The sequence below is a fragment of the Caretta caretta genome, chromosome 25 (assembly GCF_965140235.1).
Source record: "Caretta caretta isolate rCarCar2 chromosome 25, rCarCar1.hap1, whole genome shotgun sequence".
NCBI lineage: Eukaryota > Metazoa > Chordata > Testudines > Cheloniidae > Caretta > Caretta caretta.
In genome coordinates this window covers 10,348,492-10,367,084 of record NC_134230.1, presented here as the reverse complement: position 1 = coordinate 10,367,084, position 18,593 = coordinate 10,348,492, and the positions used below count along the sequence as shown (strand labels likewise).

The following is an 18,593-nucleotide window of genomic DNA, read 5'->3' as shown; positions in this document are numbered from 1 at the left end:
CTGGCATAAATTAGTTTAGCACCATTGAATCCAGCCACTGGTTTTCATTTCCACACTGAGGTATCAGTCACCCAGTGCCCTCGTTTAAGCAGGAAGGACAAGGGGCTCTGTCTGCCCCATGATTCCTGATCCACCACCAAGCATGTTGAATGGTTCTGGCTGTGTGTCCAGAGGAAGGGAAAGGTTTTATTTTTTATTTGCTTCGTTTCTGTCTCTCCCTGGCTGTTTTAGTCCCATTTTTGTTTAAGCTGAGTGTATCTCCTGCTGGGGAGTGCTGCCAGATGGACAGCCCTGGAGTCTTAAGGCCTTTTATCCCCACAGCAGGGTCAGTCTGAGCAGCAACAGGGTAAGCTCCCCCGCACCGTACCCAGCCAATATGCCTACATTCTGGTCAGGAGAGACACACAATGTGGGCGCTTAGCACCTCGGACAATCAGGGCCACAATGTTCCAAGTCGGGCAAGAATTAGTGGCCACTTAGGCAAACGTTGGCCTCCGGAGCTTGCCGGAGGTCACTGTGAGACAGTGGCAGAGCTGGGAAGAGGGCAAGATTTTCCAAAGTGACTCATGATTTTGGGTGCTCCACTTGAGACACCTTAAAGGGGCCTGATTTTCAGAGGGCAGGTGCTCAGTGCTCCCTGGAAATCAGGCCCCTTTAAGGTGTCTTAAACGGGGCCCCCCAAATCAGGACCATGTCTAGTCAATCTCAGATCAGTGCCCTGTTCGCTGGACTGCAGTATTTCTCCTGGGGCAGGAGCAGAACACTCTGTCCCTGCTACTAGCCACGGGGTTCCCTGCACCCGTCTCCTCCCACCCACACCAGGTCTGTGGGCCTCATCCTCATTGACTCCACTTTGTCAGCGCAGTGCGAACTGGAATTAGGCCTGGGCTAAAGAGGTGCATGGAAACCCCTTTGCGCCCAGAACTTCGAGCAGGGCAGCGAGCTAACCTCTCTTTCCTGATTTTCAGCAACCGTGGCACCAATCCCGCCGGCCCACCCCTCCGGAACCGTAAGTTTGGGGCAATATCTCCTCTCCATCCCTCCAGAGCTTCTCACATCCTTGCCTTTTAGGCCTGGGGAGAAAATCCTGCCTTTCTCTTACTGGAATGTAATATGGGCAGCTTAATCCTGCGGCCCTTCCCACCTTGGGGCAGAGGGGGAAGGGGTAGTGGCTGGGCACAGATACAGCTGGAGATGGAAGCTGGTTTCCGCCATGCAACATGTGGGCCTATGATTTGGGGAATCAAGCTCAGCCCCAGGCCGGCCTGCCTGGCGGAGGCTGGGAACACTCAGGCAGACCTGCCTAGCCACAGGCTTTTGGCCCGATCTTTGTGCTCCTCCTTCTCTGCCTTTCTGACTGCAAAGTGCTGCAGGGAGTCTCAGGACTCTGGGGTGGGAGAGACACACAGGAGGACTGAGGAAGGGGACTCCCAGCTCTATTGGGCATTCGTGTACATGAGTCTCAGTGCCTGGCTAATAAAGGATGATTCATCACAGAAGGGCGCACTCGACTCTCCAGACAGCCTGCCCCTTCTTCCAGGTTTTGTGCCTAAGAATCCACCTCGGAATATCCACTTCCCCCAGCACTAGGAGCAGGATCTATAGATTTACTGGGGGCAGAGCTGGACTCCAGATTGGCAGGAGAATATCTGCCACCTGATGGATCCCAGACTGGCTCCAGCCGATCTGCCCCAGGGGTGCACACAAGCCATGCCTGGAGAAGAAAAAGCAAGCTCCTTACCAGTGTTGAGATGGTGGCCTGGATCCCTACTCCCCACCCCCTTCTGTCTCCAGATTGTGTGTGGGGTGGAAGGGACAGCATGGTGGATGGGGCTGCCCTCTCTCTGTGTCCTTGGGGCACAGGCAGGGTATATGTGCTGCCCCAGTAGATGATGCTAGCTAGAAAGGTCTGCATATGTGCCAGAGAGTGGGCACACAGAGCCAGTGATCTCCTAGAGCCGTAGGGATCACGGGAAGGCACTGGTTCTGGAGGGTCCCTGTCCCCCACCCCAATTGTTTCCCTCATGGGCACTGAGTTTTTCTTTTCCCCAGGGGTGCTCCACTCCTGCTTTGCCCCGGGGCCCCACCCCCACCCCAGGCCTCCCCGAGACCCCTCTCCCCGAGGCCCCCACTCGCTTGCTGCTTTCTGCCCTCCCCCAAGCCCCTGTCCCAGCTGCCAATCAGCCGCTTGGCAGTGCCTCCAGTCAGCTGTTTGGCAGCACCTTGATCAGCCAATCAGAGGCACCGCCAAACAGCTGTGGCTGGTGGGTGCTGAGCATCCACTATTTTTCCCCCATGGGTGCTCCAGCCCCAGAGCACCCACGGAGTTGGCGCCGATGGTTTCCCTCCTGTGTTATTAAATGCATCATTGACTTTATCACTGTTTCTCTCCCAGGCCCAGAGACACCTGGGGGCTCTTAACGCAGACGGATACACCCCGGAGCCCATAGGTGAGTATCGCTGCAGAGGCGGCTCTGCCTGTCGGTGCAGATCCAGCCAAGCTGTGGGACGCGAGCTAGTGATGCCCCCTGAACCTGCAGCTACAACAATGCAAGGGAGCGTTTACACAATGCCTAGCACATCAGCACCACCGTCTGGCTAAGAGAGGTGCTGCAAGGCTTTCATAGAATCATAGAAGATCGGGGTTGGAAGGGACCTCAGAAGGTATCTCGTCCAACCCCCTGCTCAAAGCAGGACCGGTCCCCAACTAAATCATCCACTCAAGGCACCCGAGGGCAATCCAAAGGACCCATTTGTTTTACAGGGCCCCAAACCACTTGCATGAATGCAATTAAACGATCGCTCCCAGGAATAAACCAAGCCCAGCCCAGTCCAGCCCCCCCACCTTCCCCCGCCTCACTACTATCTGTGGGCTCGAATCCACAAACACTGAAACATGGGCGTAATGCGACTTCAGGGGCACTGCTCATGTGTGAGAAGCCGTGCACACGGCAAGCGTGTTTAGGATCAGGGTCCGGGGTGGTGGGAGTACTGACATACGCAACTCCACCCAGCAGTAGGAGTGGGAGGGGCCGGCACAGGCTGGAAAGCCTAGAGGTGACGGAGAGGGAGGCTGGAAGGTCAGCGCAGGGAGGACAGTGGCCAGAGGGAACGGGGAGGCTCTGGGTTCTCCTGAGGGAGTGACAGGCAGGGGGCACGTGACAGATCCCTGAACTTGTTCTCCTGTGGAAGGCTCAGGGAAATCACGCCTCCTGCCCATGGACACCAGCGTCTACGAGAGTCCCTACAGTGACCCAGAGGAGCTGAAGGACAAGAAGCTCTTCCTGAAGAGGGACCACCTGATGATTGACGAGGTGGAGCTGGGGTCAGGGAACTTCGGCTGTGTCAGGAAAGGAGTCTACAAGATGCGGAAGTAAGCGCTGTCCAAAAGGGACGAGAAGGGGAGCATGGCCAGACTGCACCTAGGATATAGATGGGCCAAACCCATCCCATGTCAGAGGTGTTTGGGCCCAGGGCTTTGGTTCGGACCCATCTCTAGAGCAGATGTGGTAACAGGGATGGAGACAGGAGTGTCTGTGCTGATAGGGGGAGGGGAGGGCGCGTGCATGGGAAAGCTACTGGTGAACGTTGCAACAGCGACTTCATGTGCACTGGGGAATGTGGTGAGCATTGGAGAGGCGAGCAATGGGAACTTGCACATTGACTGCCAGCACCAGAGGTGTCTGCTGGCCAGAGGTGAATTCAGAGGGGGAGCTCATGGTTTTAAGAAAGGCACCTTGATCCAATAGATGGGGTATGGGATTGAGAAGGAGGAGACGGGTTCTATTCCTGGCTCTGCTACTGACTCCCTGTGTGAGCCTGGAAATGGTCCCTCCCCTCTCTGTGCCTCAGTTTCCCCACCTGTGAAATGGCAGTAATCATACTGATCCCTGCGTTGTAAGGTGCCTTCAGAGCTATAGATTATAAATGCTACGTGTTATTACTGTGCTAGGAAGGGGGAGGGAAGAGACTAACTGCCCCTGATTGCACAGTCTGAGACAGAATTGCTGTCATTTTATTTCTCTAGCTACCGTTTCCTGTCCTTGCGTACTCGAATAGGGTTCCCCAGCGGCACTGCTGCAGGAGCACCTCACCCAGAGTTAATCTGCAATCCCCTTGCTTCACAGACCTGTAGCCCATGACCATAATTGGGAACGAGATGCCCTAATAATATCATTATTACCCCAGGCATTTTAGATACAGCCTAGTGAGCCAGCAGCTTTAAACGGTACCACTGATCGGGGGTTCACGTTACTGGCTGTGATACACTCCATCATCTGCAGCTTAACCCACTCCATGTGTGCCCCTCCTCTCGCCCCCTGGCCAGGAAGCAGATTGACGTTGCCATCAAGGTGCTGAAGAGCAACAACGAGAAGGCCGTGAAGGATGAAATGATGAAGGAGGCACAGATCATGCACCAGTTGGACAACCCCTATATCGTCCGCATGATCGGGGTTTGCGAGGCAGAATCCCTGATGCTGGTCATGGAGATGGCCTCGGGCGGGCCTCTCAACAAGTACTTGTCTTCCAAGAGGTGAGTGTTCTTTGGGGTATTGAATAGCCATGGCTGGCTGATTCCTCTCCCCTTCTGGGCACTGTCCCATCAGGCTCACAGTAACGGCAGACGACTTGCTTTGAAGGTGGAGGGATGTGGAAAATAGTCCCAATAAAACACTAGGGAGCTCTCTGAAGCATTCCTAGCCTAGTCTGGGCGTGGCACATGTAGGACGGGTGGGGTGAGACAAATGGGTTCTTGGCACACATGTGGGGTGACCCACAGAATGCACTCAAGCTTTTGCCTCTCAAGGGATGAGACGACATCTCAGGCTCCTGAGACGTTTTTATCGCACACTCAGGTATCATTTGCCTGCCTGCCCTCTGACCTGATCTCATCTAACACAATGCAAATAATAAGGAAGAATCGAAATGCTCAAAATGTTCTGTTGGGCCTTTCCATCAACAGCTAACGTCCTGTCCAGCCAACCAGCTTTCTCGGTTTCCCAGCCTGGTGATGGCACTACTTGGTGATATGGCCATGTTCCACATGAGGCTTGGAGTGCCATCAAGTTCTAGCAACAATATGGCAGCAAGCTGGTGGTGGAAGATCTATTGGCTGGCTAGTGGAATTGCCCAATAAAATATTGTACTTGCTAGTGTGTGCATATCATGGTCTTCTATTGTGTGTAACCAGAACTATGCAGCTGTGTGTCACAGGCCCTGTACTGCTAATAGCTAATGGAGATTTTCTTTTACCTTGGTTAGTAAGGGCTGATGCTTCTGGAGTAGGAGAGTCTGAATTCTCTGCTCATTGTGGCTGTGAAGCTCCGAGGGCCATGGTAATGAGTTTCCTACTTCTCCAGGGATTTCTTGCTGTATTGCCCTCTTTTTCCTTTGCCCCAGAGAGGAGATTCCAGTGAGCAATGTGGTAGAGCTGATGCACCAGGTGTCTATAGGGATGAAGTACTTGGAGGAGAAAAACTTCGTCCACAGAGACCTGGCTGCCAGAAATGTCCTGCTCGTCAACCAGCATTATGCCAAGATCAGTGACTTTGGACTTTCCAAGGCTCTTGCTGCTGATGACAGCTATTACAAGGTAAGTGTAAGCACAGCCGAGGAATCACAGACCGGGGCACATCTACAGAGTCAGCCCCGATGGAGTCTGTGCCCTTCACTCCACCTGTTAGCAGAAGCCATGCATGCATCTCACACGCATGCCGTTGGGACGCTCACCCCGAACACCCTGTGACCTGACCCTTTCTGGCTTGCTGCTGAGACCTAGAGCCATTCCCAGGAGCTCTGCCTTGTGATCACCCCAAGTTCTTATCATGCCTGTTGTTTATATAATACCATAGCTGTACAAGGGGCTTTGCAAACGTTCAGAAAGCCGGTCCCTGCCCCAAGGAACTTACAGTCCAACACAGACAGATACAATGGAAGGCTAAGGGTCAGGGGTAAGAATGAAGATGCATAATGCTGGAGAGGAAAGACACACACCAGAGGAGAGTTCTGTGAAGGGATCTGAAAGAGGGAGGGGGGCTAGGTATGTATCAGGAGTGGCTGGAGGAGGGTGAAGCAAGAAACAAGAGCTGAGATGCTGGCAGCCGGGAGCTCTGCTGAGCCTTGAGGGTGACAAGGGGCTCGAAATACACATGGACAAAGGGAGGAGGGAACCAAACGGGGGGCAGGGGCGGTGGGTGATGTGGTGGAGCTGTGGGAGAAGAAGGTTATTGTCACTGCAGCCATGTGGAGAAGTGAGGAGCGAAGCAGAGAAGCCAGAGAGCGAGGGGAAGAAGGAGCGATGCTGAGTTGATTGGAAGCTTGTCAGGGCAGGGACCAGCTTTCTGTTCTGGGTCTGTAGAGTGCCCAGCACAAGGAGCCCCATTCCCCAAGTGGGGCCCCCAGGTGATCCCACAGTAGAGACAGTAAGTAACAACAATTGCCAACATAGCCGGATGTGCCTGCCACACGATGGCACCATTCGCACAGTGATCTCTCCAGACACAGCTTAGGCCCCAGTTTCATTTCTGAGTGTGTGTGTGTGTTTTGTCATGTTTTAACCCAGTGGCACACGCATCTGCCAGGTGACACCACAGAATCTGGAACGCGTCCAAGAGGCCGCGCAGGAGACCCTGTCCTCTGGATTAGCTGTTGTTCCACCCGCCCTGAGATGGGCGCTATGGATCAAGAACAGGCGTGGCTCCTGGCTGGAACGCTGCCTCCAGAGCCCACCTTCTGGGAGAAATACATATCTGGATTGGATTCTGCATTCAGGGGCCCCAGAGGACACCCTGGGGCTCTGTAAACGGCTCATTAGTCACATGGAGGACGGGCTGCTCCCAGGCTCCGTTTCAGACAGGGACAGAACTTCCTGTTACTTTCATCCTCCATCCATTCTGGCAAACAAAGCCCTCTCCCTTGTTCCCCTGGAGAGCCAGAAAGGAGGTGGTTGGTAGGACCCTGCGCCGATAGCTCAGCTTTGAATTAGCGATGGACTCAGTGCACCATGTGGACTCCAATCCGGATCCAAACAGCCCAAACTGCAGGGGTTTCCAGCCCTGGGCTTTTGGTTCATCCCAGTATAGTGATAGCGGACAACTCATAAATTGATAGCAGCCTTCAACTACCTGAAGGGGAGTTCCAAAGAGGATGGATCTAGACTGTTCTCAGTGGTGGCAGATGACAGAACAAGGAGCAATGGTCTCATAGAATCATAGAATATCAGGGTTGGAAGGGACCTCAGGAGGTCATCTAGTCCAACCCCCTGCTCAAAAGCAGGACCCATCCCCAATTAAATCATCCCAGCCAAGGCTTTGTCAAGCCTGACCTTAAAAACTTCTAAGGAAGGAGATTCCACCACCTCCCTAGGCAACGCATTCCAGTGTTTCACCACCCTCCTAGTGAAAAAGTTTTTCCTAATATCCAACCTAAACCTCCCCCACTGCAACTTGAGACCATTACTCCTTGTCTTGTCCTCTTCCACCACTGAGAATAGTCTAGAACTATCCTCTCTGGAACTACCTCTCAGGTAGTTGAAAGCAGCTATCAAATCCCCCCTCATTCTTCTCTTCTGCAGACTAAACAATCCCAGTTCCCTCAGCCTCTCCTCATAAGTCATGTATTCCAGACCCCTAATCATTTTTGTTGCCCTTCGCTGGACTCTCTCCAATTTATCCATATCCTTCTTGTAGTGTGGGGCCCAAAACTGGACACAGTACTCCAGATGAGGCCTCACCAATGTCGAATAGAGGGGGACGATCACGTCCCTCAATCTGCTCACTATGCCCCTACTTATACACAGGCATCTCAAGTTGCAGTGGGGGAGGTCTAGGTTGGATATTAGGAAAAACTATTTCACTAGGAGAGTGGTGAAGCACTGGAATGGGTTGCAGTGGGGGAGGTCTAGGTTGGATATTAGGAAAAACTATTTCACTAGGAGAGTGGTGAAGCACTGGAATGGGTTACCTAGGGAGGTGGTGGAATCTCCATCCTTAATGGTTTTAAGGCCCATCTTGACAAAGCCCTGGCTGGGATGATTTAGTTGGGGTTGGTCCTGCTTTGAGCAGGGGGTTGGACTAGATGACCTCCTGAGGGCTCTTCCAACCCTAATCTTCTATTCTATAAATTGGATATTGGTTCCGGTCATGACCCACTGCTTCCCTGACCTGCTGGGGTTGCTCGGATCCAGGATTTGGGGCTAGGCCCTTTGAATCTGCCTTTGGCAGTGAACCCTCACTCGAGAGGTCTTGAGCTCATTGGACTGACAGATACGGCAAGGCAGACCCAAGACAACAGGCTCCGGCTCAGGGCATGGGAGTGTGTCGGACAGTTTCTGGGTAAGCCACACTCTTCTTTCTGTCTCTTTGCTGCAGGCCAGGACGGCTGGCAAGTGGCCCCTGAAATGGTACGCGCCAGAGTGTATCCTGTACCACAAGTTCTCCAGCAAGAGTGACGTGTGGAGTTACGGTGTGACCATGTGGGAGGCCTTCACCTACGGGCAGAAACCGTACAAGGTGAGCAGAGCAAGGGCGCACTGCTGAATCAGAGTCCGCTTTACTGACCCAGGGCAGCTCCTTGGCCGTCCCAGCCGAGTTTGTGCTCCCACCCCATCCCCGCTGTTTCAGTGCATCCCGCAAAGAGCCAGGTAGCAGTCCGATCGTAGAGAGAGTACCCAGAGGGCAGGCGGACAGAGCTGTACGTGGGGCAATGAACTCTGGGATGTCTTTCCTCCCAGGACAGGGAGAAGGAGGCCAGCCAAAGTAATCATCCAGTTATGGTGAGGGGGTCCACCCTACATTGCCAAAAAGCAGGATGCTGGCCGGGTTACAGGGGTCAGACCTGTACCAGGGCAGGTATGAGATACTAACGCAAGGTGCTGTGATTACTGACAGCATCATCACAGGAGGTTGGCCACACCCAGTGCCATTAGCTCCTTACACACTCAGTGAAAAGGGCCCTGGGGGGTGGAGGTGTCTAACCTGCCCTCTCTCAGCTGCGCTGTCAGCTCCTGTGCTTGATGGGGAGGGCAGGGTCATTAACAGACTTCCCTACTCACCCTAGAAAATGAAAGGCCCCGAGGTGATCAGTTTCATAGACCAAGGGAAGCGCATGGAGTGCCCAGCAGACTGCCCGGCAGAGATGTACAAGCTGATGCTGCAGTGTTGGACCTACAAGTAAGGCTTTCCCCCGGCTAATCTCCCAGCAGACTGGAGCCGGCCCCTTTGGGACTGGGCACATTGTCTGCAGGAGGGTGACGGGTGTGTGGGGGGGTGTCTCCTGTCCTGAGCTCCCTCTGGCGAGGGCTGCAGGGTCTGTAATGAGTGATGATTTCCTTTTCGTTCTGCCCCTCCCCTGGCCTGCAGTTCCCCTGGACAAGATTGGAGCCCCTCTGGGGCTCTCTGTCTCAGAAACAGTCTCAGCCTCTCCAAGGAGGCCACCATGCCAGGCTGCAGCATCTGTGGTCAGCAGATGCCTGGGGATGACCCTAAATGAAACTGACAAGAGCCGGATGTTTGTGACAGGGTTTTAGCTGATCAGTCATTAGGTACCACGATGCAAAGCAAAACAGGCTTGGCCAACTCTAGATTTAACATAGCAGCTCCTCAGGGCTAGCCCCTCTCGGTGACTCACCTCTCTGCTCCTCCTGGGGTTTCCGAGCAATTGGAAGGGCATCTCCCTTTGCCACTGACATGTGAAGGAGGGTCCCTTTGCTCTGCTCTGCCTGGTCTAGTCAGTTACTGGCCTTGTTGGTCTTTCTTACCAGGGTGCTAAGCAGCAGGGGTGGTAACTCTCAGGGTGGGCACCCCTACCCGTGAGGATCCCTTTCCCAGTAGCCTGGCAACGCAGCAGAATCAATGCTCACAGCCAAAGCAGTCAGTGCCTTCCCACAGTCCAGCAGTGGCTTTCCCACTCCGCCAACTTCTGCAGCTTGGGCCCATTCCTGGATTCTTCTTGGGGTGCTGCTGGATGTCTCCTACCACGGGACACAGAGCCTGTCGCTGAGCTGAGTCCAGGCCAGGTCAGACGTGACAGGCATCTGCCTTCTCAGCGCAGAGTCCACATCCCAGACCCGTTAGCACAACTGGCTTCCTTGCCTGCAGACTCAGCAGAGAGGCTAACGATTAATAGACCACGGTGGCCAAACTCTCCTCTCAAGCCCCGGTGCAAACGTGGTGCCAGGAACTCTTCCCACATCCCCCTCTCTCCCTGCCCCACTGTCAGTGGACTGGGTCATAGGCGGTCAGGCCTAGTGGTCAGAGTCTGAATGCCAGAGCCCAGGGGCGAGACAGAGTCAATATCAGGAGTCAGAGCCGAATGCCAGAGCTGAGGGTCGGAGCCGGATTACCAGGAGTCAGGGAATTTAGGAGCAGGGCTGGTTCTGTGGCTGGAACAGGATGGGAACAAGATGGGGTGCAGGGCAGGGTCTGGCTGGAGCTGTGGAGGAGTGGAGCAGGGCTTGCAGAGGCGAGCACAGGGAGGCAGAGTCCATGGGTATTGAGCAGCCAGCGAGCTGTGGCCGCTGCTAGGTTTAAGAACCGGCCTGCTGGCTTCCTCAGCCAATCAGGCAGGGCGGGCCATGAGGCGCCGTGGCTGGCTCGTTAGGGCGTCAGGCATCCTGAGCAGGTGCAGCCGAAGGTCTTACTCCTGACACCGACACTAGGCCCTCTCGGGGAGCGCCTGGGCTGTCCCCCCATCCTGGCCCATTTGCGTTGCTCCTTCTTGCTGATCTTTCTTCAGTACCGCCCTTCTCTTCCAGGTGGGAAGATCGCCCAGGGTTTGCAGCGGTGGAAACCATAATCCGTTCCTATTACTACAGTATCGCCGCCAAGACAGAAAAGGGGCCAGAGGAGACGGAGGAGGACAAGGCAACAGCAGCTTTCCCCTGAGTCTTCCTCTCTGTGCCCAGAGGCGTCCTCGGCACGTGCGCGCTCTAGTCTTGGTCTTTCGGGAAGGGAGCTGGAGATGCCCTGGCTAGTTTGGGTTTGGTTTTCTCCTGCTGGTGCTTCTTGGGGAGTCACGGAACTGAGCCCTTCGGAAAGAACGGTGCTGGCTGGACTGGCATGGCAAAGAGGAGGCTCCCAAGGGAACTCAGCCATCGTTCAATCTCTCGGCCATGATTTGCAGCCTTTGCTTGTGCCACCTGAGGGACTGGGCAGAACAGTACGGCAGCCCCCTCCTGCACACCACCTAACCACCGTCCCTGGCTCTCGGCCCTCAGCCCTGCCCTGTGCTCCCCCGGGGTTCCCCGCTTTGGCTCCCGCCTCCAGCTGCACATTGCATGTCCCCTAACTCCCCCGATTTGTTATTGGGCTGATTATGGCCTTTCCGGTGAAGGGCGCACAAGGGTGGAGGGCAGAAGACAGGGAACCGCAGCCCCTGCCCCATGTAGCTGGGCAGGAGGCTGCTGGCATATTGCACTCCCAGAGCACAGAATGAGCTGTTGTATGCCCCAAAGGAGCCTGGCTGGGGGACGGGCTGCCAGCCACTTCCACACCTGCTCCTTCCACACCTGCTAGCAGCACTGGGAGGTGGGCGCTGGGGAAGCGTGCACTGCTCCCATTCTGTGGGAGGGGCGGGAACTGCCCGGGAGCCCACTCCCCCATGCCTGCCACAGCCTCTGCAGGGCCGGCACCTCCACCAGGGCTGGCCAGAGCGTCTGTGGCCAGGTCTGTGAAACCTTTTTCCACCAGCTAAACCCCTTAGCTCCCTGTGCTCCCCTCCGGCCCCTACCCTGGTACACGCCCCACCATGACGAGTGTTGCTCTTTCTCAGCTGGAAGATCTGCTGACCCTATAAATAAACCAGGCTCGTTCTTACCCTGAAATCCATCTCAGACTATTCAACTACTGCAAACGTTGGCAGCTGTTCGCACCCAGGCACGTCCACAGGGCCTTGCTCTTGGCCTTGGATTCTGATTCTTCTAGCAGACTGTCACGCGTGAGGCGTCTGGCCAGCCCCCATTCAGCCGGTAGCATCGCAGAGCTCTAGGGCCTTGGTGACTCATTCAGACCTCAGGGAGGCCTGAACAAGTTTAAGGTTCAGGGAGCTCTAGTCTGCTCGTAATAATAAAATGCGCAAGTTTCCAGTGGGGTGGCAGGTTTCGTCTGTGTCATTTCAGCCCCACGACTTTGCACCTCCTTTGCCAATCCCTCACCATCAAAGGCAGACGGATTATTTAGTGTCAGGGTTACAGTGGGTAGGTCTGTACTGGAATCACAGGGTGAGATTGCAGTTTGAGTAGGCCTCCCTGAGCTTGTGTAATTTAGCAAGCTTAGGGCTTGCAGCTGCAGCAAGTTCACTTCAGCGCGAGCTAACCTCCAGGGTCCCAGGACAGCTGGGTAGTGCTGAAGCCATTAGGGTGACCAGAGAGTGTGAAAAACCGGGACAGGAGGTGGTGGTGTACAAGACAAAGTCCCAAATATTGGGACTGGCCCTATAAAATCAGGACATCTGGTCATCCCCCCTGCCATGACTTCACTGCTCCAGTTCTGGAGCTAGCTAGCCTCTGGCTTTAATCCCACCCCTCAAGGGCGCCACATCAGAGCCAGCAGTTTCGGTTGGGGGGCCTGCCCGACAATTTTGTACCATCCACCAGCCGTAGAGGAGCCGTGTGGCGTCCTTTGGGCACAGGGCCAGCCGTGGAGGGGACGGGGGACTTGGGGGAGGATCAGTTGTTCAGTGGAGGAATAAGGAACTTTCAGGAGCAATCCATTGCAGGGCCTGGGGGCAGGGAGTGGTGGACATCCAGCTGGAGAAAGAGCTCGCTTGAAACACTTGGTTTTTAAAAAACTCTTTACCCCCCGCCCCCCCCCCCCCGTGCTAAGGCAGGCTCCCCCAGCTGCTTCCCCACCGTGTCCCAAGCACTCTCCCTGTTACTCCTGAGCAGTGGCCCAGTCTGTCCTTGGGCTGGGTTAAATCAAGGGGCTGAATCAGGCTGGGGTGTCGGAGACAAGGCTGGGGCCTGCGTATCCACAAGGGGCTAGTGGCTTGGCGTGCCAGAGGGCAACTGTCCAGTCAGCACCTTGTGAAAAATCAGCCAAGGTTCGCGTCTCAGCTTGGCTGCCCCCAATCACTGGCCGCTTTGGGGCGGAAGGCCAGCATTGGTGGGGCCCGGCGTGAGGAGCAGTGAAGCCTTTGAGTCTGACATGAAAACAATGAAACAGGAAAAAATAAATGGCCTCCCCCCCCCCCTCCGCCCCCATCTGTCTGAGCCGCCCCTGGCAGCAGACGCAGTTAAAGCCTCCCAGCTGGAGAGGCCAGTCTGCGTGAGAAATGCTGCACTAACCACAAGCATCCCACCAACCCTTCTCCAGGCCAGGCCAGGAAATGGCTGAAACTCTGTCAGTAACCTCACGGGTACCATGGCCGCTTCCCCTGCGGGGGAGGAGAGAACGCAATGGTATGGAAGGCAGGCAGACAGGAGAGGCGAGAGGGGAAGGGTGGTTAGAGCACAGACCTGAGGCGGTAGAGACCTGGGGCCTCGCCCCAGCTCCGTCCCTGACTCAGGGAGTCACTTGCCTGATCTGGGCCTCAGTTTCCCCATCTGTCAAATGGGGGCAGTGATATCGCCTCCTCAGTGGAGCATGTATGCGTATTTTGTGACAGGCACCAGGCGCTTTGAGATCATCAGGTGTGTGTGTGTGGAGGGGGTGTTAAGGGCCAAGTATTTGTGGCTGAATCATCACTGCCTCGGTTTCTCATGAACTCTGCAGAGCACAATCTACTCCCAGTCCTGCCCACATGAGACCCGAGCAGTCAGGGATGGCACTGGAGGGGAAGGGGCGTCCCCAATCTTGCGGCAGGGTCAACAGCCCCTGGCACGGCCTTGTCCTTCGCTTGTCAAGAGACAGCCGTGCGACTGCGGTGTGCGCAGGGTGGGCGTGGAGACCGGGGGAGCAGAGGAAGCAGAAGCTCAGAGGTGTACCCAGCAGGGAGATGGGAAGCTTATCTCTCACCATCTCCGGGCCCAGCCCAGCCGTAGCCCAGCCAGTGGCCTCTGTCCAGGAGGTGAAAGCAGCAGCTAGAGCCCAGGCCAGGGCAGAGCTGTTGTCTGAGTGGGCTGGGGTCTGACTGGAAGGCCACACAACCCCTGGAATGGAGCCAGCCATAGCTCTGGTTCTCCCTCCCAGCATCCCCCATACGGGTACCTGGGCAGGGGTCAGTGGATTGAACTGAACGTGTAATGAGCTGCCCCCTTGCCTGACTTAGAAGCACCCTCAGAAGATTTACAGGGACTGGAGTGACACCAGGTGCTTAGGTAGCATAGCTGATTCTGCCTCCACGTGCACGAATTAGCTAGGCCCGAGGGCATTCTGCGCCAAAAAATTAAAAATTCTGCACACAATATTTTAAATTTTTCTGCAAAATTTTACTTGTCACATAAATGTGGAGGCTCCAGCGTGGCATTGGGGAGCACAGGCCACTGGCTGCACAGGGGTGGGAGACCATTGTGCATCTCCTCCCTGGCCCACGGACTCGGTGGTGAGGCTGCACCCACCCTGACACAGCGCAAGGACCGGGCCTGCCCCAGAAACACCCTAGGACCCTGCCCCTCCGTGCCAGGTGTACCAGGTGTGGGCAGGCAGGCTCAGCAAGGCAGGATCCAAGTGTGGAGGGGCTTAATGTGGGGGGGTCCAGGTGCAGGTTGAGAAGGTTCTGTGTGGGGCAGTCTGGGTGCGGGTGGCTCAGTGGGGGATCTGGGTGTGGAGGGGATCTGGATGCACAGGGGCTTGTTGGGGGGTTCTGGGTGCAATGGTAATGGGACCCTGCAGGGGGTCCAGGTGAAGGTGGTTGGGGCTCAGTGGGGGGTGTCTGGGTGTGAGAGGGATAGAGCTCAGCAGGGGAGTCTGGGTGTGGGGGGATCAATAGGGGGGTCTAGATGCTGGGGGAGTGGGGCTCAGTGGGGTGGGGATCCAGGTGCAACTGGTTGGGGCTCAGTAACATGGGGATCCAGGTGCAGGTCCAGGTGGGGTTCCCTGGGAACCCCAAGCAAAGGGCATGGCCCAGGTGACAGAGGGCAGCGCCCTTCTGAAGAGCCGGCTGGGGGGTTCACAGAAATGTCAGCAGTCACTATGGGGGAAGGGGGAAAGCGTGACTCTGGGGGGCCGATGTCATGGGGCCTCCCTCATGAGTTAGGAATGACGCAGTCTCCAGGCTGGGGTGTCATTTGTCATCTCCACCCTCTCAGGCTGGAGGCTCAAGGCCTCTGCTAGCTTGGTGTGGCTCATGACAAGTTCACGCTGGTGGTTAGCTGTAAACACACTCAGCCGTGACCCCGGCGGAGTCAAGCAGAAGCAGAAGCTGTTGTTGTGGGTAGAGGCCTGTTGGATCCCCCCATGTCTCTGTCCCCGTTGGGGACAGGAACTTGGAGACATTAGGGCAGCCAAAACACTGGCTCTGTCTACTAGATCAGGATGTGTTTTGCACAAACCCTCTCTTCCCAACCCATCCTGCTAGGACTGGCCTGAAAGATATATAGTTACACAGTGCTTTGTCCTCTAGCATCATCCATTTTACCACACCAGGGCTCTTCACAGACTTCGATTGATTCGTCGAACCTCGCACCCCGCTCGGTGAGATAGGGCAGTATTATTTTTGTCTCCATTTACATATGGAGAAACTGAGGCACAGAGACACAGGCAGCCACAAAGTGTAAGGCCAGAAGGGACCCCCAGTCTGACCTCCTGTATATCCCAGGCCATCAGCACCACGCAGTGGCAGGGCTGGGAAGAGCACTTGGGTCTGCCATTGTCCAGTCTTGTGCTTTGACCACTAGATAACATCTCCTCCCCATAGTTCAGAGAAGCTGAATGCGACAGCTGGGGAACTTTACCTCCAGCACACAGAAGGAGAAGGACCATGGCCTACTAGATACCCATCCTTCACCAACTGGGTTAGAGGGAACTATGTACAGTTCTAGGTGCCGGGGTTCCTCCTTTTATAGCCAGCCAGTCCCTCCTGTCCCCAAGGGGCATGCCATGGGAACAAGAGAAACTCAAGAGCATTGAAGGGGAAGTAAATTTAGAACACAGAAAAGGAAACACATCCCCTCACATAGCAGAGAGTTAATCTGTGGAACTTACTGCCACAGGAAACCATTAGATCCATCTATCTAGATATTCATGCCGCGTTATAGCACCCACCACCACAGCATGAGCACTGAGTATTTAAGCCCCAAGATGCAGCTTTCCTCCGATCACCGAAGCACTGGAATACCTATTATTTTCTCCCAGGCCCAGAGTGTGAGTAACCCCCCAGGGCAGTCGAGATTTCAAGGGGTCAGGAGAGTGCACTGGGTTTTTGTACATCACTGTGGCTTTGCTTCTGGAGTAGCAATCTGCACGTTGACCGGGTAAGCCAGGCTGGCCCGGATGTGTCCACAAGTGGTTTGCAGATCCGTATGGGAAGCCTCTGTGTGATAGGGAGGTGTCGGTGCTAAACCCATAGGGGTGAAATGAAACGTAGCAGCATCGACCTCTTCTGGCATTCCATGTGACCCACTGCAAGGTTAGCAGCACACATGGGGTGTGAGCCCCCCGGGGCAGAGGATTTAGGCTTCAACGCTGCTCTGAAGTTGGTTCCTGAACCTCCTCCTTTATGGCAGCATCCAAAAGGTAAGTCCCGTTGAGTCTGTGTCGGGCGTTTCCCTGGTAATCTGCAGCAGCATTTGCCTTGCAGTAAGGGTCCATTTTGTTGTGCTTGCAGGGCTGGCCTTGGCACAAGCGGGGTGTGTGACTCACTGGAGGTTGCAAAGGGAGTGACTCTGCTAGGATTTGGAACCCAGAACCTCTTCCAACCGGCATGAAAATCCCTGTGAAATCTTATAACACTTTGCATTCACAAAGCACCGATAGATTCCAAAGCAGTTTACAAAGGTGAGTATCACTCTACGGATGGGGAAACCGAGGCACGGCGCGAGGAAGTGACCCGCCCAACACCAGTGGCAGAGGCAGTGTAGGGGGGTGGTCACCCGCTCTGGCCTTAAAGGGCTTAAAACAGCCCAGGAGAGGGCTGTGGCTGGGAGCCAGCAGTTCCCAGGCTGATTGGGGGAAGCAGGCTCAGCTGGGGCAATGCCCCAGTCAGGGCTCAGCTGGCCCTTATAAGAGGGCCGTGGGCCAAGAGCAGACAGTCTCCTCTAGCTGTGGAGGGAGATAGGCCTGGTTGCTGGGGAGTGTACCAGGGTACCTGAGGTGGAGCAGGGCTGGGGGAAGGCCAAGGGAGCGCTGGCCTGGAAACCCCCCCGGCTGCAGGCCTAGTGTAAGGCCGGATAGGTACTGGGGTTGCAGGGGGAAGCCCAAAGGTAGGCAGAGGCAGCAGGTCCAAACCCTCCTGGGCTGTGATGATTTGGCAGCAGTAGCCAAAGACTGAGGCGAGGTGGGAATACTGGGTGGAGGTTCCCTGGGGAGGGGAGACCCAGAGTCTGTGGGGGTACTGGCCCCCTGACCTGAAAGGGGCACCGGGGTCTGGGAGGGACATGTTGGCGGGGGCAGCGGGACACTGGCCTGCAGAGGGTGCTCCGGAGGCTGGAAGAGCTAATTCCCGGCGAGACCAGCAGGAGGTGCCGCAGGGGTGATTGCCGCCCCGTGACAGGCAGGACTAGAACCCAGGAGCCCTCCGTGCCCGCTCCACTGGCCCGCGTAGTTTACGTCATACCATTGATCTGATACCGCCCGAGAGGCGGTGCAGCTACAGAGCAAGACAGCCGCTTTCACACCTCCCGTCTGTCCCGGACGGTGGCTATTTTTGTCTCCAGCAGCCAGCACGCAGGGTGAGCCACGGTGGTTTCAGCAGCGTTCGCTCTCCACATGCTCCTTGGCTCAGCTCCAGGCCGTTTAACACATGGCTCGAAGCCGAGCCGCCCAGGGTGGGGGTTAAGTTTGACCCTGCTTGAGAGGGCCCCTGAACCTGTGAAATTGGTGGGAGTAGTGTTAAGCACGGGGTCACGGCACCCCGCAGGTTTGGGCCTGGCCGCCGTGGGTGCTGGGACCCCACGCGCCAGGGCGCAATGCCACTCGCTCAAATGGGGCCCGGCCACCCCTCCGGCGTGACAGAGGGCGGCTGGGCCAAACCCAAGGGGCGCGATGACCCTGGGGCAGAGAGCAGAGCCTGGAGGGGACAGGAGCAGCTGCTGCAGGATGACTGTGGGGCGGACTTGCTTTCCAACCTCGGCCCCTCCCGCTGGGGCTTCGGTTTTGGGGGGGCGGTGGTGGGGGAGCAGCTCGGTTTCAGACTTTGCCCCAGGTCCCCCCAAAGGCTCTGTGCAGCCCTGGCCCTATGTCGGGGGTTCTCAAACTGGGCATCATGATCCCTCAGGAGGTCGCAAGGTGATTCTGTGGGGGTTGTGAGCTGTCAGCCTCCACCCTGCAAACCCAAACCCCACTTCGTCTCCAGCATTTATAATAAAAAATGTATTGAATTTACCAGTGGGGGTCGCTCTCATAAGTTTGCTGTGTGAAAGGGGACACTAGTACAAAAGTTTGAGAACCACGGCCCTATATTATCTTCCTATGCAAAACGAGCTCCGAATGGCTCGTGTTTCCATTGCTGGGAATGCAGCCCCTCTGGGGAACACGAGGACACGTGCTGGGACTGGCCTG

The 18,593-nt window shown here is 55.9% G+C and overlaps 1 protein-coding gene across 2 annotated transcripts in view; it reads left to right on the top strand.

The window, feature by feature from the left end:
* ZAP70 (zeta chain of T cell receptor associated protein kinase 70) overlaps nt 1-11,821 on the top strand; it is a 45,771-nt gene extending 33,950 nt beyond the window's left edge. For both annotated transcript variants that reach the window (XM_075123194.1, XM_048830913.2), the window contains 8 exons: nt 969-1,009; nt 2,396-2,450; nt 3,193-3,373; nt 4,328-4,534; nt 5,401-5,593; nt 8,370-8,510; nt 9,058-9,170; nt 10,754-11,821. In XM_075123194.1, the coding sequence (XP_074979295.1) occupies nt 969-1,009; nt 2,396-2,450; nt 3,193-3,373; nt 4,328-4,534; nt 5,401-5,593; nt 8,370-8,510; nt 9,058-9,170; nt 10,754-10,883 (1,061 nt within the window). In that variant the 3' untranslated portion in view covers nt 10,884-11,821. The remainder of the gene's footprint in view (nt 1-968; nt 1,010-2,395; nt 2,451-3,192; nt 3,374-4,327; nt 4,535-5,400; nt 5,594-8,369; nt 8,511-9,057; nt 9,171-10,753) is intronic.
* Nucleotides 11,822-18,593: the final 6,772 nt, after the last annotated feature.